Source organism: Caloenas nicobarica, chromosome 23 (assembly GCF_036013445.1).
Source record: "Caloenas nicobarica isolate bCalNic1 chromosome 23, bCalNic1.hap1, whole genome shotgun sequence".
Classification (NCBI taxonomy): Eukaryota; Metazoa; Chordata; class Aves; order Columbiformes; family Columbidae; genus Caloenas; species Caloenas nicobarica.
Genome location: NC_088267.1, coordinates 3,696,526 through 3,716,588, shown reverse-complemented (window position 1 = coordinate 3,716,588; position 20,063 = coordinate 3,696,526). Strand labels below are relative to the sequence as shown.

At 45.1% G+C, this 20,063-nt stretch overlaps 1 protein-coding gene across 3 annotated transcripts; it reads right to left on the bottom strand.

Moving 5' to 3' along the window:
• Positions 1–2,680: 2,680 nt before the first annotated feature.
• SFPQ (splicing factor proline and glutamine rich) lies at positions 2,681–17,175 on the bottom strand. 3 transcript variants are annotated; one of them, XM_065650360.1, is made up of 11 exons: positions 16,447–17,175; positions 15,364–15,552; positions 14,968–15,269; positions 14,757–14,852; positions 13,239–13,435; positions 12,858–12,942; positions 12,487–12,604; positions 12,222–12,270; positions 12,021–12,142; positions 3,048–3,092; positions 2,681–2,756 (listed from the first exon to the last, which is right to left on the bottom strand). In XM_065650360.1, exons 1-10 carry the CDS (start codon positions 17,089–17,091, stop codon positions 3,072–3,074), a joined length of 1,824 nt encoding a protein of 607 aa, XP_065506432.1. In that variant the 5' UTR covers positions 17,092–17,175; the 3' UTR covers positions 2,681–2,756; positions 3,048–3,071. The 3 variants fall into 3 exon arrangements, with proteins under 3 accessions (XP_065506432.1, XP_065506431.1, XP_065506430.1); XM_065650359.1 differs by lacking the exons at positions 2,681–2,756; positions 3,048–3,092 and adding an exon at positions 3,099–5,190; XM_065650358.1 differs by lacking the exons at positions 2,681–2,756; positions 3,048–3,092 and adding an exon at positions 7,097–9,384.
• Positions 17,176–20,063: the final 2,888 nt, after the last annotated feature.

Sequence of the window (20,063 nt, the reverse complement as noted above, 5' to 3'; positions counted from 1 at the left end):
CTGGGGCAGGCAGCGCCACGGGCAGGGACACCGGCAGCCCCGGGGGGTCAGGCAGCGAGCTGGTTGACAAGGCAGTGAGCTGGTTAACGAGGCAGCTGCAGCGAGGATTTTCTCCTGGCACCAGGGAGGCCCGGTCAGGTGACGGAGGCGGCTGTCACCCTGTCACCCTCCCCGGGCCTGCGTCACCGCCTGCACGGCTCGGCCGCCAGCACACGCCGAGGATCCCGGGACAGGCAGCTCTGGATTAGCAAGAGCCAATTGGTGTAAATCAAGTGGAAATTTTTAAACGCAAATAAATCACGGAAGAGCAGGAACCGCTTCTCTGGAAGCACCGCTGGCCCGGAGCAGCACCGACCCCAGTGCAGCCACAGGTCGATGCTGCCGCAGCCACTTGGCTCCATAGCGTGTGGCAGCGGCTGCACTATTTTTACTGCCGGCAGCAATCGTTTCCCGGCTCTGCTGGAAGAGCCACAGCGAGCGCGGCCGAGGAGCTGCTCGTGATGATTTGGAGCGTCGCCCTGCTCTGGCTTGTCTGCCAAGGAATGACGATCAGCAACAGCCCAGGCCAGGCTGTGTTCTTTCCTGTCTCAGAAAGCCTCCTGGGGAAAAATGGAAAAAACCCCAAAGAAAGAAAGAAAAACCAAAAAACCACAACACAAAATGAAAAAGCAACCCCAAAACTCCCACCAACCAGACTCTGACAACTGGATTGTAGCAGCTCAGGGGCCTGCAGCGCAGGGTTGTGGCTTCAGTGAGCTGGTGTCACTGCAGGGAGCATTTGTCATCATTCTTGGGTTTGTGGCTTCAGCCACCCACGGAAACAAACACCTGCAGAGATCAAATTCCCCCAGTGTCAAAAGCAGCTCCCTGTCTTCAGCAGGGGAGTTTGGCCCCTGGCACAGAGCAGAGCCCACCACAGCCAGGACAGAGGTTGGGTATGTGCAAACATTGCACAACCCTTTCATTGCACAACCCTTCCATTTTTCATTGCACAACCCCTTCACATCTGCCCTCCCCAACCTGGGGACAGTGACCAGAGCACAAAACCCCAGCAGCGTGGTGCCCAGGCACAAAACCTGTGCCACACAGTGAGTAGGTCATGGGTACGGCCGACACCAACCTCAGGGGCATTTTGCGGTTCTCCAAACACAAGACAGAAAGCAAACCAGGGTTTGCCTGTGAAGGGAGTTGTAGGTGAAGTTCAGCGCTCTGAACAATGGAAGCACATTCAGGCTGGAACAGCTTCACCGAGGAAGCAGCCCATGCTGCAACAGTGGAAATCAGGACAAGTTACTGGAAAGTAGCAGGATTTGTGGGGGAAAAAAGGCTGTGCGAGGCTGCAGTAGCTGCAGAGACAAAGACACTGGAACCTGGCCCCGTGCAGTGCAGCTACTGAGGAATGAAGAAACCTCTCTGAAGCCTTTTCAGAATCTGGACAATGCCGTCAAGGAGCCAAATCAAAGAGTGAAATACCTCAGATTATCCTGTACCCGATCGCTTGATTGCAAGAAGAGGTGAACAGCAGCACTGAGCAGCTTTTAAACCAGCACCAACCACGCCCCCACTGCTGCTGGGTCCTCTCGCTCCTCCCTAAACGCCCCCAGCAGGGGAGCAGCATTTCTCTAATTCATCCACACATTATGCTGAACAGATTGCTTACTCATTGCATACCCTCTGGAGTAAAACAGAAGCCATTTATTTTAAAAAAAAAGTTTTATTTTAAAAAATTCCATGTTCCTGGCTCCTCTTCGCTGCATTCAGACTCCATCTTCTTCTGCAAGTGCAAGGCACACGGTTAGCCAGAACATTAAAAACGCCAGCAGAAATCACCCAAAACACCACGAAAAGGGAACCAACACATCACAGCAGGCCACGCACCTTGTGAAACATTCTCTAGGATTGTAAACTCTCATGTCAAACTTGAGAGCAAATGAACAGCATTCCCATTTCCATCCGCTTCACAGATCTGAAACGGCTTTTGTGCTTTACTACCCCAGAAACAAGAGCAGCGGTGACACATCACAAGGATTCCACAGGAGTCCACCAACTGAATCTCACCAGCTTCACATCTCGCGGGTTCACACCTAAGCTGCTACTTACCCACTACTCGGGAGTTATGGTACTTTGCATGTCCCTCCTCACCCAAGATTTTAAATATCTGAAGATCCCTCTTGTAGTTCAAAAGTGGCAAATTAGAGGGAAAAGTTCGTTAATTCCAGCTCTGCAAGTTAGTTTATTTCCCTAAATCGCCACCTGCTTGTGCTCTTGTATGTGCTTATTTATTTGTAGGTTATTTTGAGAGCTCAACATTAATTAAAATATTTCAGAAAAACTATCTTTTTAACAACTTTCAGTTGGATTAACATTTGAGAAGCAGCTGCTCTATTGTTCTCTTTTTTCCTTGCTGACAATCGCCCACCCCATTCACTGGAGCCCGAATGCAGAAACGGTTATTTCTTGTTTGACCACCTATAGCATCCAGAGGACAGAGTTTATTTGATGCCACAGGGCTGAAAAGCCTCAAACAATGGTTATATCTTGGCTCTACAAAACAAAGATTCAGAAATTTTATATAAAATTGAGACGAATCAAGGGCAAATGTGAGGCAGGAACTATACAATACACCACAGGATGATGGTTACTGAGCTCTTACAGCAGGACAAGGACACCAACTACTTACTTCTTCACTTGATTATCTTGGTCCCTCCGCATACCACTGGGCATCGTGCTGGATGTGCTCATGCTCAGCTCCTGAACTGGAAAAATATTCAGAAGTTATACTCTTGGTGATTTTTAAAATCTTTTGTATGAACCCTCATCTAGAAAGGCATTTTTAACCACTGCTGTCAAGATACCAAGCCCAAATGGAGGAGTCCGGGCACTTTACCCCACAGCAGGTACTAAGCTCTACCCTGCACATTTAATGTAGTCACTTGTACTAATTTCTCAATATTCACCAATTCAAAGGTTCTCAGGGACTGAACATCAAGTGTCCAGAAGCCTTTATTATTTCACCCATTCAGACCAAGACTAGAAGTTGTGCTTACTTCCCATGGATGAGCACTCCGGCTTCATTCAGCTTTCATCTTCACCTAAAGGATAACAACTGAAGTTATTACAGTAATACACAGAAAACTCGACCATTTCAAAACTAACTTAAAAAATAAAGTTTTAAGATACATGGACTGATCAGTTATGAGGGGGAATTTACAAATTATTCCAAAATATTAAGTGGAAGAATAAGGGGCAGAAATAGACTAGCCTAACCACTCGTAAAGAGATGAAGGATTATGCAGGTAGTTGACTGAAGAACTGCACCTTGTCTGAGCACAAACCGTAAATCACCAGTCTGAGTACAATGAAGTTTGATTGCAGCCAGAGGTATACTATCCCTTATGTGAAGGCATTAACAATTTTGTCAGGTTACTTCAGTTATTTTACCCTCGTTTGCCTCCTGCAGCAATGCCCTTTCTTCCCCTTGGTGAGGGAGTGCGGTGTCCCCGACTCCTAGCAGCCCTCGGGTTCGATCGCCCTAGAAGCACTTCAGCAGGCAAAGGCAGACGCTAGAGATTAGCACTGTCAGTCGACTGCTGTGATTCTCAGCAACATTCTTCCCCGCTGAAAACCCACCCTTTGGCTCTACAGCTACACTGAGGGCAATCCGCACTGGGCAGCAGCTGGGGATGGAGCCGTGCACACCTCTGGTTGGGAGGCAAATCACACCATGGTCACGATGTGATCTGACCAGGCAGGGAGAAGTTCAAGTTTAATCTCAAACCCACCACCTGGGTTTTATCATGGCCCTCAGAACTATAGTATGCACGCTTTTGTTTTCTATGCCAGAGCAACAAACACTATGCATAAGGGATACTATATCTTTGTGCATCCTTTTAACACTCCAGATTCACTTCTAGCCACACTCCTCCCAACCCTCCCCAGTTAGCTTCTCAGTACTGGTGTTCAGAAGCAACATTGATAGAGATGGGGTATTCACAGACCACTGCGGGATTGCACAGCCAAGTCCTAACGTGTCAATCATTATCTAGCAGCAATGACAGAGGTGGGAGAAGGCCAATCCTCCCTTTTTTTTTTTCTTTCCTTTTCCAGTAAGCAGCTATTTAAGAGCCCCACTAGCTGGTATGGAGAGGAAAAATCTAAAGCTAATTAGCTAATTTCAGACTTTCTAGTAGTAGTGGAAGAAGCCACGTAATTCCCCAGAACAGCATCCTTTTTGTGCATCCTTTCCAACATGCTTAGCCTCATTGAACAGAATGGAATGAAACACTGGCCTTCCTGATCATGTCACTGCAGCTGGCAATGATTAACAGAGACATGCAACCCCATTACTGCTCCAGTCCTAAAGCTACTCACAGGCCTCAGTGTTTAGCTCTGGGGAAAACTGCAAGCAAATTAACACTTTGTATGCTTAATGTGACAGTAAAGCCCCCATACACACTATGCTGTGCTCTCTCCTGACAGCACCAGTACCTGGATCGGAGGGCCTAGCAGGTACGCATATGTATTCTGACACCACACTTCTGAACTTCTGATAAGCTTTTGAGAAAAAGTTATTTCACACACAGGTACGACCAAGATGAAACACAATGCAAGCACTTCAATGTCATTTCTGGTACCCACTGTTACAGACTGACTTAGAGCAGACGTGACTATTTGCTTTTCAGTTAGCTACCACACCAAGTTTCATTACTGCAGTCAGAGCTGGTATGAGACCCATGGTTCAGTCACAAATTGCTTGCTCCAAGAATGTAAAAAACCTGCTAGTTCAAGTATGCAGAACGAGGCAGATGTGCCAATAACCCCTCCATGACATTCCTGCAGGTCAAGTATGCAGAACACGCTGGAAAAACTAGTCAGATCTGAGCACTGGTTTAAAGATTAAGAATTCAGCGTTGCCACATGACAGTACATGTACTGCCATCACTTTTGCTACTGAATTCTAGTCACAGGTTAGAGGAAGCCATCACAAAAAGCCAAACTGACTTTGTGACAGAGGTGTCACTGCTTGACTAGCTCGAGTTCAGCTACACTCACTGTGGTGTAACCTAAGACCTGTTGTTACGATCTTAAGGTGCAGCTGCTACTTCCAGCTTTCAGCAGAAGGTGAGCAGAGAGCTGCAGCAGAGGGCAGGGCTGTCCAGCACGTCCCCTGCTCACCAGCAAGAGTCTTGCCTGGAAGATAATACGAAAGGGTTCAAATGTGACAATAATACCAGAAATAAGTATGCAAAGCAGAACTTTGCAGATCAAGCGGGAAAACACATCACAACACCTCTGAAATAAACTGAACATCAGGCAAGAGCTAGATCATGTGCTTAAATAGCAGACCTGGAAATTCAGGTTCAAGAGCTAATGCAAAAGAGCTGGAGATCGGCATGTCTGGATGTCTGGAAACATGAGCGTGTTAATCCTGAAACACTACATTCAGCATTTCTAGTAATGAAGAGTTTAGAATTACATCCCCAAGACCGATGAAAAACAAAATTGAGCATTACACTACCAAGATGACTCTACGAGGCAGAAATACAGAATCTCATCGCTGTCAATTAAAGGCAAAGGAATATATTATGCTTGTCAAAGATTAAAATAGAGACAACGGAAATGTCCAATAAGGTCTATAAAACTACTCACAGGGATATTCAAGTACTCATTCATACATCCTCAAAAATATTCCAAATCAGTCTCCAAGCTGACTGTATGAGCAAGTTTAGAGCGACTACCCCGTAGTGCACACAAGGCTAGAGCAGCAATTACTAACGCATTTCTACTGAGCCAAGACTCTACAAAGGGATGACCTGCAGATGGGCCATTTTGTCACTACAGGAAGTTTAAACAGTCCTTTTCTAGGCACTGACAGCACCTAGTTGACTAGTTTAAGAGAGTTTAAGATCACATTCCCTCTTCCCCACAGAGCTTATCTAAGAATATCTTCATTACATCGGAACTAAGAAAAATCCACACAAGCCGAGTCATATGTACAAAGGAATCGGGTCTGAAAATACTTATCTAAGAATCACAGTAAGTCGCTTATTGACTCTGAACAAGACAAAGCTTAACCGAAAACCACGCAGCTTCGATGCAAGCTTAACGTACAGGTATGACAAGTGCTGCACTGTAATTCCACAGTCAGAAGTGTGATGTCAGAATACCCACAGTATAAGATCACATAGAAAGTCACCAAGTTAGATTATATTGCTTGTTACCTACCTGTAGGCAGTCGGCAATGAGAATCTCGGAGCAAGCAGGAATACTACATCCGGGTCCTAATGTCCATTGCCATTTGTGGTACTACGTTCCTCACAGTTATGAACTGCAGAAATGCTGGCTAAGTGCAGTTATGTAGCAGGCCACTAGTTTTTAAGTGTAAATTGCAGTCTCAAACTCCAGCAAAAAAACTTGCTGCCACAGTAAAGGGTTGCCAAGGAGAAGCCAAGAATTTTTCTACCACAAAAATACCACAAAATCTCAAAAGCAGTTTCAGTTTCTCATCAGCTGTATACATGATTAGTGTAATGTGTCTACACCAGAAGATTATTCTGTATTCATTTCTGAGAAAGCATGAAGATACATGTATACCAATACCAGTTTCTGCTTGCTGCAGTTTTGAGAGATTTAAGTGTCAAAATGTGCTCAATTTTGATAAAGCAAGCTAAATTGCAACAGCCAATGTCCTCCAGTCCAGTATAAAAATGTGTTATGTGATGCAGACCCCATCCAAAAACAGGTCTGACCAACAAAGCGCTTTTCTAAATGGTTTTTAAGATTCAATAGACAAATCTGATTTTATGAAAGAAGTCCAAAACCTCATAGGAACAGATCAAAGAAACTTTCTCACCTCCCACATTTAGCAACTTTATCAGATTTTAAAGTTGACATGTTCGTCAGCTTTTAAGACAGCACCTTTAAAAGGTCTTGAAAAGAAGTTGGCTAGTTAATTGTATGCTTGTTTAATACACGCAAATCGAAGCAGAACTTGTTTTAGAAATTCTGCTTATGCAGCTACAACAAAGCTAGATTTAACTGAACTTTCGGATGTTTTGAAAACTGCCAAATCTTTCAATATATTTACTCAGCATGGTTTTGCAGCTCAGTATTTTTAATACCTAGCAACGGTAGCTTACGTACAAAACAGGGGTACCAAAGACAAGCTCTGTAAGGTACAAGGACATCAGCATCCTTCACTCTTCCAAGTTACAGAACTACAAAAGAACATACTTTAGGATATGCACCAGCATCTCTTTAATAAAGAATGACATGTAATCTGAAAAATAAACTGAAAAAATTAATTTAATGTTTACGTTCAGAATTCCCCATCTCAGACACCTTCACTTTTTGCGGGTGTCCCACGAACACCCTTCAGAAACCATATGCATTATTTAATACTACTTCAATGAAGCAAATTGCATTGGTATTGCTGATTTTTAAGCTAAGTATCCAATACAAGTACTCCCAAATATTTGGTCCGCAGTTTAGGAACTGCCAATTTAGAATTTCCTGAAGAGCAATTTATTGCTGTAGCATGTTATCAACCCCCAAACTTTTATGGGATAATAAGAAGCATTCACCAAACAAGCTGAATCGCTATTTAGTGAGCTTGATATTCAAAGTCAGTGTTACCTGCTATCAGCATTTCGCAATATGCTATTTTTCCATTTAAGAAGTAACAGCACTTGGAGTACTTCAAGAGGGATCATCTGCGCTCTAAAATACTGCAATCTGACACTGAAGTTTTAACCAGAGAGAAAATTTAGCATAGAATTTAGATTTAGCCAATGCTTAGCACAAGGAATGGAAACATCTTTGGAAGATTAAAGCTGCTCACAGAATGCTCAGTAGTTGGGGAATCGTGTGAAGGTACAGGCAAACTAGTTTACCTACTTTGTGCCAAGCAGGCTGATGTATCCTGCCTTAACACCAAGGTATTTTACACTGGGAAGTCACGTTCCCAGATTAGCTGGTATGATGCAATAATAAGCAAAGCAACTACCTTATCGCGGAGTCCAGAATGCTTTGAAATTCTTCTGGGGCTTAATAAAATGAACAGCAAGCTAACGAATTAATCAAATCTTCTACAAAAGAACCTTAAAGGGAGTTTATTTGCACTGCGTAGTATTAACTATTAAACTCCAGATTCAGATACTACTTTTGATGCATTATCTCCAAACATCAATGATAAAAAAAACATCATGCAAGCAAGCTGATTTCTGTATTTTACATACAGGTTTTTACGATTTGCCCACCAGCTACACGATTTAAGAGTAGTTCCTGCAGCCTCCATTGTACAAATAACTGTATTCTGAGCTATGCAAATTAGTCCACTCAATTAGCATGAGGACATAAGCAAGTTAACCTTAATCACTCAAGTAACACTTCTGGTCTTTTTGCCAAGCAATTTCAGGTAAGTATACAATACGGAGCAAGGCCAGATCCTGTAATCTCAGCTGAAGAGCATGTAAATATCACATTAACAATCCTTTAGTTAGGAAGTCAGCCAATACAAGTCAATCTAAGAATTTATTTTAAAATAACCATTGCTAGTCTTCTGCTTAAAGTCTTTAAAAGATTCCAAGCAGTAACTGCCAGGGTGGCAAGTGCTACCATCCCAACACCCATTATCCATAGCTAAAATATGCAATTTGTTACATACTGCACTGCTTGCAGCATAGCATCTTACAGCACTTGCAAGATTTCCATTTGCTTCCTTATTGCAGCACAATTAATGCTCAAAAAACCTGCACCTACTGTAAAAAGTCAGGCTACTATTTGACCCAATCTTTAGCTAGAGGCATTACGGGAAGAGATCTCACTCTTCAGTTCCACACCCTGGTCGAGTTCGACCTCTATTCAAGACTCTTGGTTTACTGTGGAAGGTGTGGTTTTTAGCCTCATATGTTTAACCACGAATGGCAAGAAGAGTTACTACATTTAGTTTTCTATTTATTTGAAGCACAGTAAAAAAAAGTCGGTACACTTTGGGAATTCAGTGGCACAAGGTACACTGCCATCAAGTTAGGGACGTTATACATCAAAAAAACAGCTAAATTTGTTTTGAAACACTGCATTACATAATTAAATTGTACTCGCCCAAACAGACCACTTACAAATATTAGGTCAGTAAGTTTCTAACATCCATAAAAACGTAGCTTTCTTACTAAAATGCAAGAATTAAGAAGTTGGTGTCTAAACAAGACAGACAAAAACAAACTGGAATGAAACTACAGGTCACATCTAAAATCGGGGCTTTTTGTTTGGGCCTTCATATTCTTCTCTCCCTCTACCATATCCTGTTGGTGTTCCAGGCCCCATTCCTCTAGGACCCTGGCCACCCACAGGCCCCGCACCTCCCTGCCCAAAGCGTTCAGGACGCTATTGGAACAGAATTAAACAGTTCATTATAGGTAGTTGATGTCCATGTGTGTTAAGTATATATTTTTAGAAGGTTCCGCAGTCAAGGTTCGTCGATACAATCACCATTGAGCCGATCCACAGGTACCGGGAACATAGAAAGGAAAAAAGGGTAATTTAAAAATTAGTTTATTGTAATACATGCCTTGAGGTATGTTCCCACTTGATGCATTCTCATACATCTGTTACAAAGAACAGATCCTCCCTGCAGTGCTAGAAAAGTAAGCATTAGTGCAGATGTGAATGAACAACTTTTCCAAATGAGCTCTAGCAACTTTCAACCAAGTTAATGCAAACAGCTTGCAAACTTCTCTCACCTTTAGTGCAGTAAAAGCTTATATTACATCACTGTCATTTCCAAATCAGCCTAGCCAGAGCACAAACCTTCAGTTCACTGAGGTATGAGCTGACATTCATAAAATGTCGTTGTAAACAGAATGCCTACTCACCAGTTAATGGCATGTGCTGCAATAGAGACCATGTGCTTTTCGAGATGGGGTTAACACTACGGTCTGCTGACTAAACTGCAGAGGCCTTAGGCAGTAACCAAACCTGAGTGTGAGCACTACTGGATTGCAAGAAGAAAAAAAAAAAAGTGAAAAAAGCTAACGACCAGTGATTTACCTAACCAACGCAATTGCTCGATGAAAAGACTTGCATTTGTTAAAATCCCACGTACTCCGGAACTGCTGCTGTATAATATGCAAACCGTGTTCAAAGAGCTACAATTTATTCACTGTTTCAAGTTAGAACTATGCACAAAGGGTGTTGTGCATCCAGCCAATATCTCCCTTCCCACCCCACCTTCACCACAAGCTCTTGGAAAATTCACAACTTCACAGCGTTGAAAGGTTTCACACCAAGATGTAAATGCTAAATTACCCTGCAATAAAGCAGAGACTTCAGGTATTTTTACTAGCACCTCTAGTTGCATGTACTTCATTCAGTTACTGTATTGGTAGGTGTGATCAGCATTCAATCTACAGAACTGACAAATTATAAAGTCAAAGATAGCTTTAAACTTTCGTTTCAACCAAGTTTTCCACTACCAAGTAACAGAACAATGGTAGGTTGTTTGTTACAAAAGGTATCTGCAACTGAATATGCACACTTCCAGTTCTTGACTTCTGCAAGTTAGTCTCAATCCTTCCAAGAAAGGAATTTCAGAAAGATTATCTAGCTTCTTTCTGCCTAGTTCACGGCAGCTTAAGCTCATCTCCAATTCTCTTTAAAAGATATCAGCCAGTAACTGTGACAGCACTGTGTGGCAGAGATCCCCATCCTAAGAACCTCGAGGCATTTAAACCATCTTACTGTCACACCTTTTGACCACATCATGTTTCCCAGTATTACCCAAGTTCGGCATGCACTTGTACCATGAATTTCAGGAGAAAAACGTACACAGCATTCACCACAGACTGCCTGACTCTTTACGGGAAACTTAGGAACTGCTTAAGTATCAGTAGATTATGTAGATACATTAAGGCCAACGGCACTGTCTACTGAATCAATGATGCTCTGCAAAGTTATCATTCCAAAGACACGGTTCCCAAAAAAAACAAAGGATACTTGACAAGCTACTATGGTAGCTCACCACATTAAGCCAGAGGCCTAAACCCACCCAAAAATCGTTTAGTTCAGCTTGTGCTACAGAGCGTACACCCTTTCAGGAGGGTGAAAGCATCATATCACCACCTAAACCAGCACAGATTTCCATCCTACCCATTAAGCGTTTATTTAATCTCTATCCGTATTGCTTCAGTGTGATAACACCAAGCAGGCTCAAAGCCCATTCACACATATAGTGTGCCAAAAATAGTGCAGTTTGGAAACATACCTCAGAACGTGAGATATGCTGTAGTTTTAACCAACTCTACCTATACGTCATGCCCAGCACGGGGAACAAGAACGGGCTGTCACTCCTCTGTGAGAAAGGAGCCACAAAATGGCTACAGTCAAGGATCGCTGGAACATGCCTAAAGCTAAAAAACAGCATTTCTGCCCTTCTACGGCAAACATCAGCATACAGAATAAGTGATATGCTGTTTACCGTTGATTACTTAAATTAATCTGCTGCTTAAATAGACATGAGCGCAGATTTCTGGATTAACAGCATACCCATACCAACATGCATCGATCCTAACTAGGCTTGGAAGGGCCGAAGTAAATGTGATGTTACACATTGGGAAGTAGAATAAAAATCTCTCTTGTCCATAAATCCAGAATGTCAGTTTACCAAAAAGCTAATACACATTTTAATTATAAAATTTGTCAGATTCTCTAGAATTTATGAATCCTTCCAAGCCTAACAGTGATGCAGAAATTCTAAAGTCCAATAAAGTCAGAGTTAATTGCAAATATGCTTAACAGCACATTTGAATTCACTTACAAACACCTTCCGACTGTGTAAGCTACCATAACGGTTAAGAACTAAACTAGTACTACATACTGCCAGACTAGTCTTCATGTTAGACACCTGACAAGAGAAGTCAGCAGTTAACAGTGCAATGGACACAACCATCTGAACACTGGTAGAGAACTCAATTCCCAGCCACATTTCCCTTCTGCTGAAGTAAAGCCACCACAGGATACGTTACCATGTCACTTCCCATCATAGAACCACTCATGGCTGCTTGGCCAACTCCTGGATTAGCTTCATAACCTATGCCGCCTCCACCTCCGAGAGGCGGAAATTTCTGGGCTGCAGAAGCATAAGGATCTAAGAAAGAGAAATATATCATCATATTCTGACAATTTTTAAGTTAACCGCATAAAGTAATTATTTAAAAATTCTTTACCTCCCATGTTCATTGTGGTGGCACCACCCATTCTCATGTCTCTCTCCCTCTGCATAGAAGAAACAATTTTTAGCACGGATAATCAACTACTGAAATCTACCTTTCAGGAGCAAAAGTGCACATACAGCCGACTACTCCCATTTCACCTACACAAAGACATAGCACTATCTAACCTAAAGGAAGCAAAACGCATCAATCTTGAAAACACATCCAAAAAATTTCTGAACATAGTAATGTATCCAAAAACCATCACGAATTCACTTACTGGATCCATGTAACCCATTCTACTGTAATTCTCTTCCCTCTGTCTTCTCATTTGTTCTTCCATCTCCCGCTGACGAATCATCATTTCCTCTTCCCGCCTGCGCCGCTCCTCCTCCTGCCTGATCATCCCAAAGCAGACCATTACACCCCAGCAGTGCAACATGAGCAATTTAAAAGGCACCAATAATTCCACTTAAGCAAAAAAAGATACTCTATGATGCTCAAATGCTCGAGGTAAAACTTACATGCAGCTCAATTTCTCATAGACAAACTGAAGCAGGAAGGGTGTTTCTTGAAAAGTAAAAAACTTACATATGAAAGTCATTTAAAAAAAAAGTAATATTAAAAAAATCCCATGAAAGCCAAACCAACCTCAGTTGAATTTCTTTGCGTTTCTGCATTTCTTGATTATGGAGTTCTTCCATCCGCCTCAGTTCTTCCTGACGCCTCATAAGGTCTGCAAAAACGAAGCCCGTCAGCAGCTTTTCACAATATTCATGTCAGATTTAAACTCCGATTTGAATTAGATCGGACTCATCCACACTATAGCAGACAGCTTCCTTCTGAGTGTCACTATTCTTAACACTACTCTATTCAAATAAAAATTGAAAAACTACCAGTTGCTCTTTTTTAAGCCTGAAATTCTCAGATTAGCAGTAGGAAGCATGAATTTATTCATGAAACCATTAGACAGCCATACATTTAAACTCGTATTTAAAGCAAAAAGATGATATAGAATTCAGAGCCAGTTACCTTGACGCAAGAGGTTTGCCTGATGCTCGTGATAAGCATCTTCCATCTCACTCTCGAGTTTATCTTTGGCATCTTTCATGTTTTTTGCCACTTGCTCTCTCTGCTGTTTTTCCATTTCATCTAAAGATTTCCACCTCTGGGAATATTCAAATTCAAAACTGCCAGGCTGAGCAAAACGGGGAGGAGTCTCTCTTTCCCTGCAGAAAGGAAGGTGCTCATTCAGACCAGGGAAACCTGGGAACTGACGGTCAATACGAAATTGCAAGCATAACAGAATTCTCAGGGAACAAAGGAGCCCTGAAAATACTACCTCACAACTCTTGTGTCACAAAACTTGCTGTGAAAGAAGGCTGGTAACAGTCCAGCATCTCACAGACTCAAAAAAGAGTTTAAGTAAATTCTATGACTACTCCAGTCAATATGCAGATGCCACATCCAAACAAATCTTCCCACATACAGCTGTACTGCATCTTTATCTTGTTCTCAACTTCTTCCTTACACACTCCACTGCTGGCAACTGCCGGGGCAAAATGCTCACACGAGACAGGTGCAGCTGCTCAGAACAACTGCACATGGAGAGATGGAGCTGTTCAGTGCCAACCTACCCAAAGCACTGTCTGTTAAAGGTGAGTAATAATCTTCACTAACTTAAGTTTCCAAATTGCTTCAGGGCCAACAGCTTATTCTGTCATATAAAGAAATGGGAGTCTAATATTCAGTAATTAATGGAACAAAACTAAGGAAGTTCAAAAGCTTCCCATGGTTTACCAAAGTATTTGAACATTTTAGGAACACTATACTCATCTACACTGTTTTCAAAGATACTACCTCTAACACAGTTTTTGATCAAAGCCAAGTAATTTTCAACACCATACAAACAAGACTGACTGGATCTCCCTCTTGTACTTCTTTTTGTGATTTGAGAAAATACAATATTCCTGCAACAAACAGGTTGAATACACAGATTCTAACCTAAAACTGCTACTTAGGAAAAGACTCCTATAGCCTCTTATCTAATCTTTTATGTTCAGTGGTCAGCTTCATAAGGCAAATTCACGGGCAATTAGTTTTTATTAATCGCAGAATGAGTTAAAATTTTACTTGAGTTCTCATTTTATATCATAAACATAAGTTTGTAAATTCCCTATGGGATCATCAACATGAGACGCACCTTAAGTGAGATGACAGTTCTCAACAATAGGATGAGCAAACAGTTGAAGAATGATTTTTCAAGAGTTTCTACACATACCAAAACACATCTGTTACTGGGCTGCCATTCAGGCTTTACTGTTTGTGACACAATACAACAAATAGCTTGTGTAATGCTTAGTGAATATACTGAACAAATTGGTATGATACATTATCTAAAAACAAATTACTACCAAAAAACTCCAAGAAATGAAAGTACTACTCAAAATTCAAAGCCTGTTTCTGAAAAATTACTCCATTTCCTTCAGAGTCTGGGACAATACTACATATACCATCTATATATTCTTTATACCAAAAAACAGTGCCTACTTTTGATACATTGGATTCTTCTGAGCAAGCTTTTCTGGAAGACCATCTTCATCATCCAGCTGCTCCAATGGTTCCACAATAACTGGCCTAGGAGTGCTGAACAAAAAAAATACTCACTTTACTTTTCCATAATAGCCTCTATTCTGAAAAACTAGAAGCTGACAATTTTATTCAGCTTAAAACTAAAAATCCTGAGCAGCAAAATACTTACGTTGTCAACAAAAACACTCCTTCAGTACACCGTTCAAATGCTTTTCTTGCAGCTGGCTTTGATGCAAATTCAACAATGCCTTTCCCTGTTGATCTACCTCGATCATCTACAATCACAACAGCTCTTTCCACTGGACCAAACTGGGAAAAAGCTTCCTCCAGCAACTCGTTGGACACATAGGGCGAAAGGTTCCGCACTGAGAGCGCAGCAGCGTGTGTGGCAAACCGAACACGGAGCTGTCGACCCCTCATGGGGGTATCATCCAGTTCTGCCTTTGCAATTTCTGCAAGAGCTCTAGATTCCTGAGGAAAGTTTAAGATCCAGTTTTAGAAAACTAAGTTGCAAATTACTATTTCGTGAGAATTAAAGGGATGGACGTACAGTATGGAAGCCTACCAATTTAATGAATCCAAAGCCTTTGCCCTTGTTGATAAAAACCTCTCCTGGCTCCCCATATTTGGCGAACAGTCTTTTAAAGTCCTCGTCTGTTATATCAGCAGGCAAATTCCCAACAAACAAGCGGCAACGCTGAGTATAAGTCTTCTCCCCGGGCCGCCTCAGCAGAGAGAGGTTCGCTTTAAATCCCTACAAAGAAGCAGAGCAGTCCGGGCCATCACTGCGTGCAGCCGCACGGCCGAGCTGTGGCCTCCGGCCCCCGGGGAGCCCCGAGCAGCCTCCAGAGCTCCACACGCGAGCACAAACCTCAGGCTGCGGCCCAGGGAACGCACCCGTCGCGCCCGGCGGTCCCCGCAGCCCGGCCCCGACCGCTGCCCCCCCCCGGCCCCGTCTCCTCCCGCGCTTCCTGGGGTGGGTTAGAAGGGGGGTGGTCAGTAGGTCAGAGAGGTTCTCCTGCCCCTCTGCTCTGCCCTGGTGAGGCCGCATCTGGAATATTGTGTCCAGTTCTGGGCCCCTCAGTTCAAGGACAGGGAACTGCTGGAGAGAGTCCAGCGCAGCCACGAAGATGCCGAAGGGAGTGGAGCATCTCCCGTGTGAGGAAAGGCTGAGGAGCTGGGGCTCTGAGCTGGAGAAGAGGAGACTGAGGGGTGACCTCATTCATGGTTATAAATAATATAAAGGGGGAGTGCCAGGAGGATGGAGCCAGGCTCTTCTGGGTGACAACCAATGACAGGACAAGGGGCAATGGGTACAAACTGGAACACGGGAGGTTCCACTTAAAGATGAGAAGAAACTTCTTGCCAGTGAGGGTGCCAGAACCTGGCCCAGGCTGCCCAGGGAGGTTGTGGAGTCTCCTTCTCTGCAGACATTCCACCCCGCCTGGACACCTTCCTGTGTAACCTCATCTGGGTGTTCCTGCTCCGGCGGGGGGATTGCGCTGGGTGAGCTTTGAGGTCCCTTCCAGCCCCTCACACCCCGCGATCCGCCCCTCAAGATGGCGCCCAGGGCGCGCGGAGGCGCCGCGCGCGGCCGCAGCCGCCGCCATCTTGTGTCGCGGGGAGCGGGGGAGGCGCCGTGACTCACCTCGTCCGAGAGCTTCTCGCCGCCGGCCGAGCCCTGCTGCGAGGAGAGGCTCTGCTGGCCCTGGTGCTGCTGCCCGCGGCCCCGCGGCTCTCCGCCCGGCCCGCCGCGGTGCCCCGGCCCGCCCTTGTGCAGCCCTCCGGTCCCCTGCTGGGGCCCTCCCGGTCCTTTGGGCCCGCCGCTGGGCGACTGTCCTTGTCCTTTCTTAGGGCCGCCGGCCGGGGTGGGGCTGGGGCTCGGTTTGGGCTGCGGCTGCCCACCCGGACCGGAGGGAGTCGAAGAAGGCGTCGACACCGGGGCCTGCTGCTGCTGCGGCGGCTGCCCGGCGGGCAGCGCGGAGGATGGAGGCGCTCCAGGGCCCGCCTGGCTGCCGGCGGCCCCCGCCGTGGTGGAGGCGGCTGAAGAGGACGAGGAAGGCGGAGCAGATGTCGACGCGGGCGGCTTCGGAGGCTCGGGCTTCGGGCCTCCGCCCGGCGGGCCGCCCGGGCCCTGCGGGCCGCCTCCCATGGGGCCGCGGTTCTGGCCCATGCCCATGCCGGGCGGCGGAGAGCGGAAATCGTGGTTGGGGCCGCCGCGGCCACCGCCACCGCCGCGCCGGTGGAAGCCGCCTCCGCCGCCGCCACGACTACGGAACCGATCCCGCGACATGGTGATGGCAGAGGAAGGAGAGATGCTCCGGCCGCGGCTGCTGCTCACAGCCCGCTGCTCAAAATGGCGGCGAGCTGGACGGCCTCGCCGCCGCCTTTGTCCGCCCCTAATATAGTGTCCCCGCCCCCGGAAACCCCCCCTCCTCCCCGCTAGCCAACCATCGGCCTCAGCGGCGGTTACCGATGGGCGGAGCCACCAATAGCATGTTCCTATTCCGCCAACTCTTTGATCTCATTGGCAAGGAACCTGCCCTCTGCTGATTGGCTCATTTGACCGCCGACGTAGCACGGGAATGATCCGTTAACCTCCGGCATGCTGATTGGGCAGTTTGATCTGTGGGAGGTGAAGTCACGAGGGACGCTTGGCTTGTGATTGGCTGTCTGGGGAGTCAGTCAGACGGGAGCCCGCCAGGCGGGCCGGGGCAGCCACGCGTTGCGCGGCCTCGGGTACCGGTCCCGGTCCCGGCCAGGCCGGGCAGTTCCCACTGGCCGCCGGCTTCGATTGAAACAGAGAGGGAACGGAGCCGCGGGGCCTTACGGTATCCCCGGCTGAGCAGCCACAGGCTTCAGCTAGAAAAATCTCAAATATACTTTCAAATAAATATAGTCGGCTACTTCAATGCGGACGGCAGCCTTCGCTTCTACTTTGAAAGCTAAGTTGATATAAAAAATTTCTTCATTCAAGGGTGGTAGTGCAAACCCAGCTCCAAGGTGGGAGGTCATTTCCATTCCATTTTGTTTCAAAAGACAGGGAGGGAAACAGCAAAAATGAAGCCAGGGTGTACCAACTGCCCTAAGATGGGACACGGCTCTGCGCTGCCTGCTTTGCTGGGAAGAAAGTGGATGTCAGCTGTCCAAAGTGTAAAACAATGCACTCCCAGCAGAAAAATGAGGCAGCTGTAAAAACTCATAGCGGTTCTGGTCACTATATTCCATGTTCTAATACATAAAACAGGCCAAAAGTACTTTCCCTCTAATGTCACTGGTTTCAGTGGTGTTGCGCTGCAGACGTGCTCACCACAGAATGTGACGTGTTTTTACTTCATGAGAGTTTCAATCCATTGATCCATCCAGTCCCAAGCTCCCATCGATGTTTTACATTCAGTTTCGAGTATGAAGGACTAACCACCAAGTGAAACCCACAAAAAATCCAGGTTTGCTTTATTTACACGGCAACTGCAACTGTTGCATTGTTGTGACAAAATATCAATCAATATCATAAATATTTGTGATGCCCTGGACAGTCAAAGGCTAACTTCATTCTTAATGAAATGAATTGCCTTGCGGCTTTACATGTTTCAAATATTAAAATACTACTACTAGTACTAATAATAATCTGCTATAGATGGATCTTTTCCCCAAATAGGTGTCACGCTGGCTGTGGGACCTCGACCACTTCCAAGGGCAGCAGAACGGAAGCCCCAAGCTCTGTTTTAAAATGGATTCTCTCCGAGATGTCAGCCCCTCTCTGCCAGCAGTAAATGTTTCCGCCACGAGGTGTCTCAGAGGTTAAAGCACTGGAAAAAGAAATGTGGGACCCGCTCTTCCCGCACACAAACTGGCCCTGCCTCGCTCTCACCCCTGAAGATTTTTCATATTGTACAACTGATCTACTAAAGTGATTTGAGCCGTGGTAAGAGCGGCCTGTGACTGAAGAGAAAAAGACCTGTAGCAGGCTTTAGATCATTTGAAAGAGGGAATCAGGCCTTGAGGCGTCTGAAGTTACAGTGTCTCAGCTGCCATCAAGCGCGGGGTAATCGTCAGGTAAGAAACTATCCCAGTAGGTGGTTGATTTAGGTAATTTTTCCCTAAACCACATCCTCCTCCTATAAACACAAACAAAAGGCTGACAAGGAGAAATTTGCTTTATCTCTATATTATTAATTGCAGATTGCAGGAGGAAAAAGCGGCATGTGTCCAACCTGCTAATTAAGAATAATTACCCCATGAGGTTCTGTAAGTGTCCCATGTACAAACAGTAAAATTGCATGAATCACAGTAACGTGTACCACTGCTAAAGAAGCAATTAAATGTTGTGAGGAGGTGCTGTGCCTGTGTTCCCTGGGTATTTTCCACCTAGAGGGAAACAATTTAATGGCTGTTTGCACAAACTCATGTATGTCACACAACTAGAGATGGCCAGGAATTATAAAAATCAGGAAGCAAAGGAGTGGAAAGAGAGACGGGAGCAGGGAGGCACCCCAAGGGTGCAGGCTGGTGTCCTTACCCCGCTGCAGGCCCTGCTGGTCCAGGATAAACCTGTCTGCAGCAGCAGGGATTTCTGCAGAACCGTTTCATTATTCTAGGGCTCAACACAGTTTAATGAATAACAACGTTACCTTTTATAGAATAAAGGAGAAAGTAAAATGCCTGTGGCAAAATTTGGTGCCTAAAGCTGAGGCAGGATGAAAGCAGCGGGGAACAGCGGCCGTCCTGCCGCACAGCAGAGCTTGCAGCAACTTTCTGTGGCACTGGACGATGACAGCTCTCCCTCCTGCACAGTTTTCACTCCCTCCTTGAGCACGGGTTAAATCTGCTCTCCAAGAGGTTTTTCCTGTATACCACAAAAACACCTGTAGGCCATTTTTCAACCCAGATGAGTGAAAGTGATGCAGGGCCCGCTACGAGACCACAATGACAGTCAAGCACATTCAGAGACTGAAAGAAGATTGTCTTTGCACAGTCACACCGCTGATTTCAGTGGATATAACCTTGATTCCTAGTGGAACAAGAGATCCGAATCAGGCTCAAGAGTCTACAAAAAAGGTAATACAGCATCAAAAGTACTGCCAGAAACAGTGACTCGTGGATGGCGTACTGACAATTTTGAAGGCTATACAGCAAAAGAAGAGAATCGCTGCTGCAAAGCAGCATCAGCTGTTCCTAATACCGACTTATGGGTAAAAGTCTGGGTACCACATTCGCGCATGTTGGTCGCTATCTGTTTAAATATTTCACGATATATGCAATTAA

What these genes read in the sequence shown, in the direction of transcription:
- SFPQ (XM_065650358.1), bottom strand. Translation starts at nt 17,091, where the DNA reads ATGTCGCGGGATCGGTTCCGTAGTCGTGGCGGCGGCGGAGGCGGCTTC. An exon ending in AAGAATCCAATGTATCAAAA is followed by an intron (nt 13,436 to 14,756) that starts GTAGGCACTGTT and finishes TCCTTTCTGCAG; the next exon opens with GGAAAGAGAGACTCCTCCCC. An exon ending in GGCAAACCTCTTGCGTCAAG is followed by an intron (nt 12,943 to 13,238) that starts GTAACTGGCTCT and finishes TCGTTTTTGCAG; the next exon opens with ACCTTATGAGGCGTCAGGAA.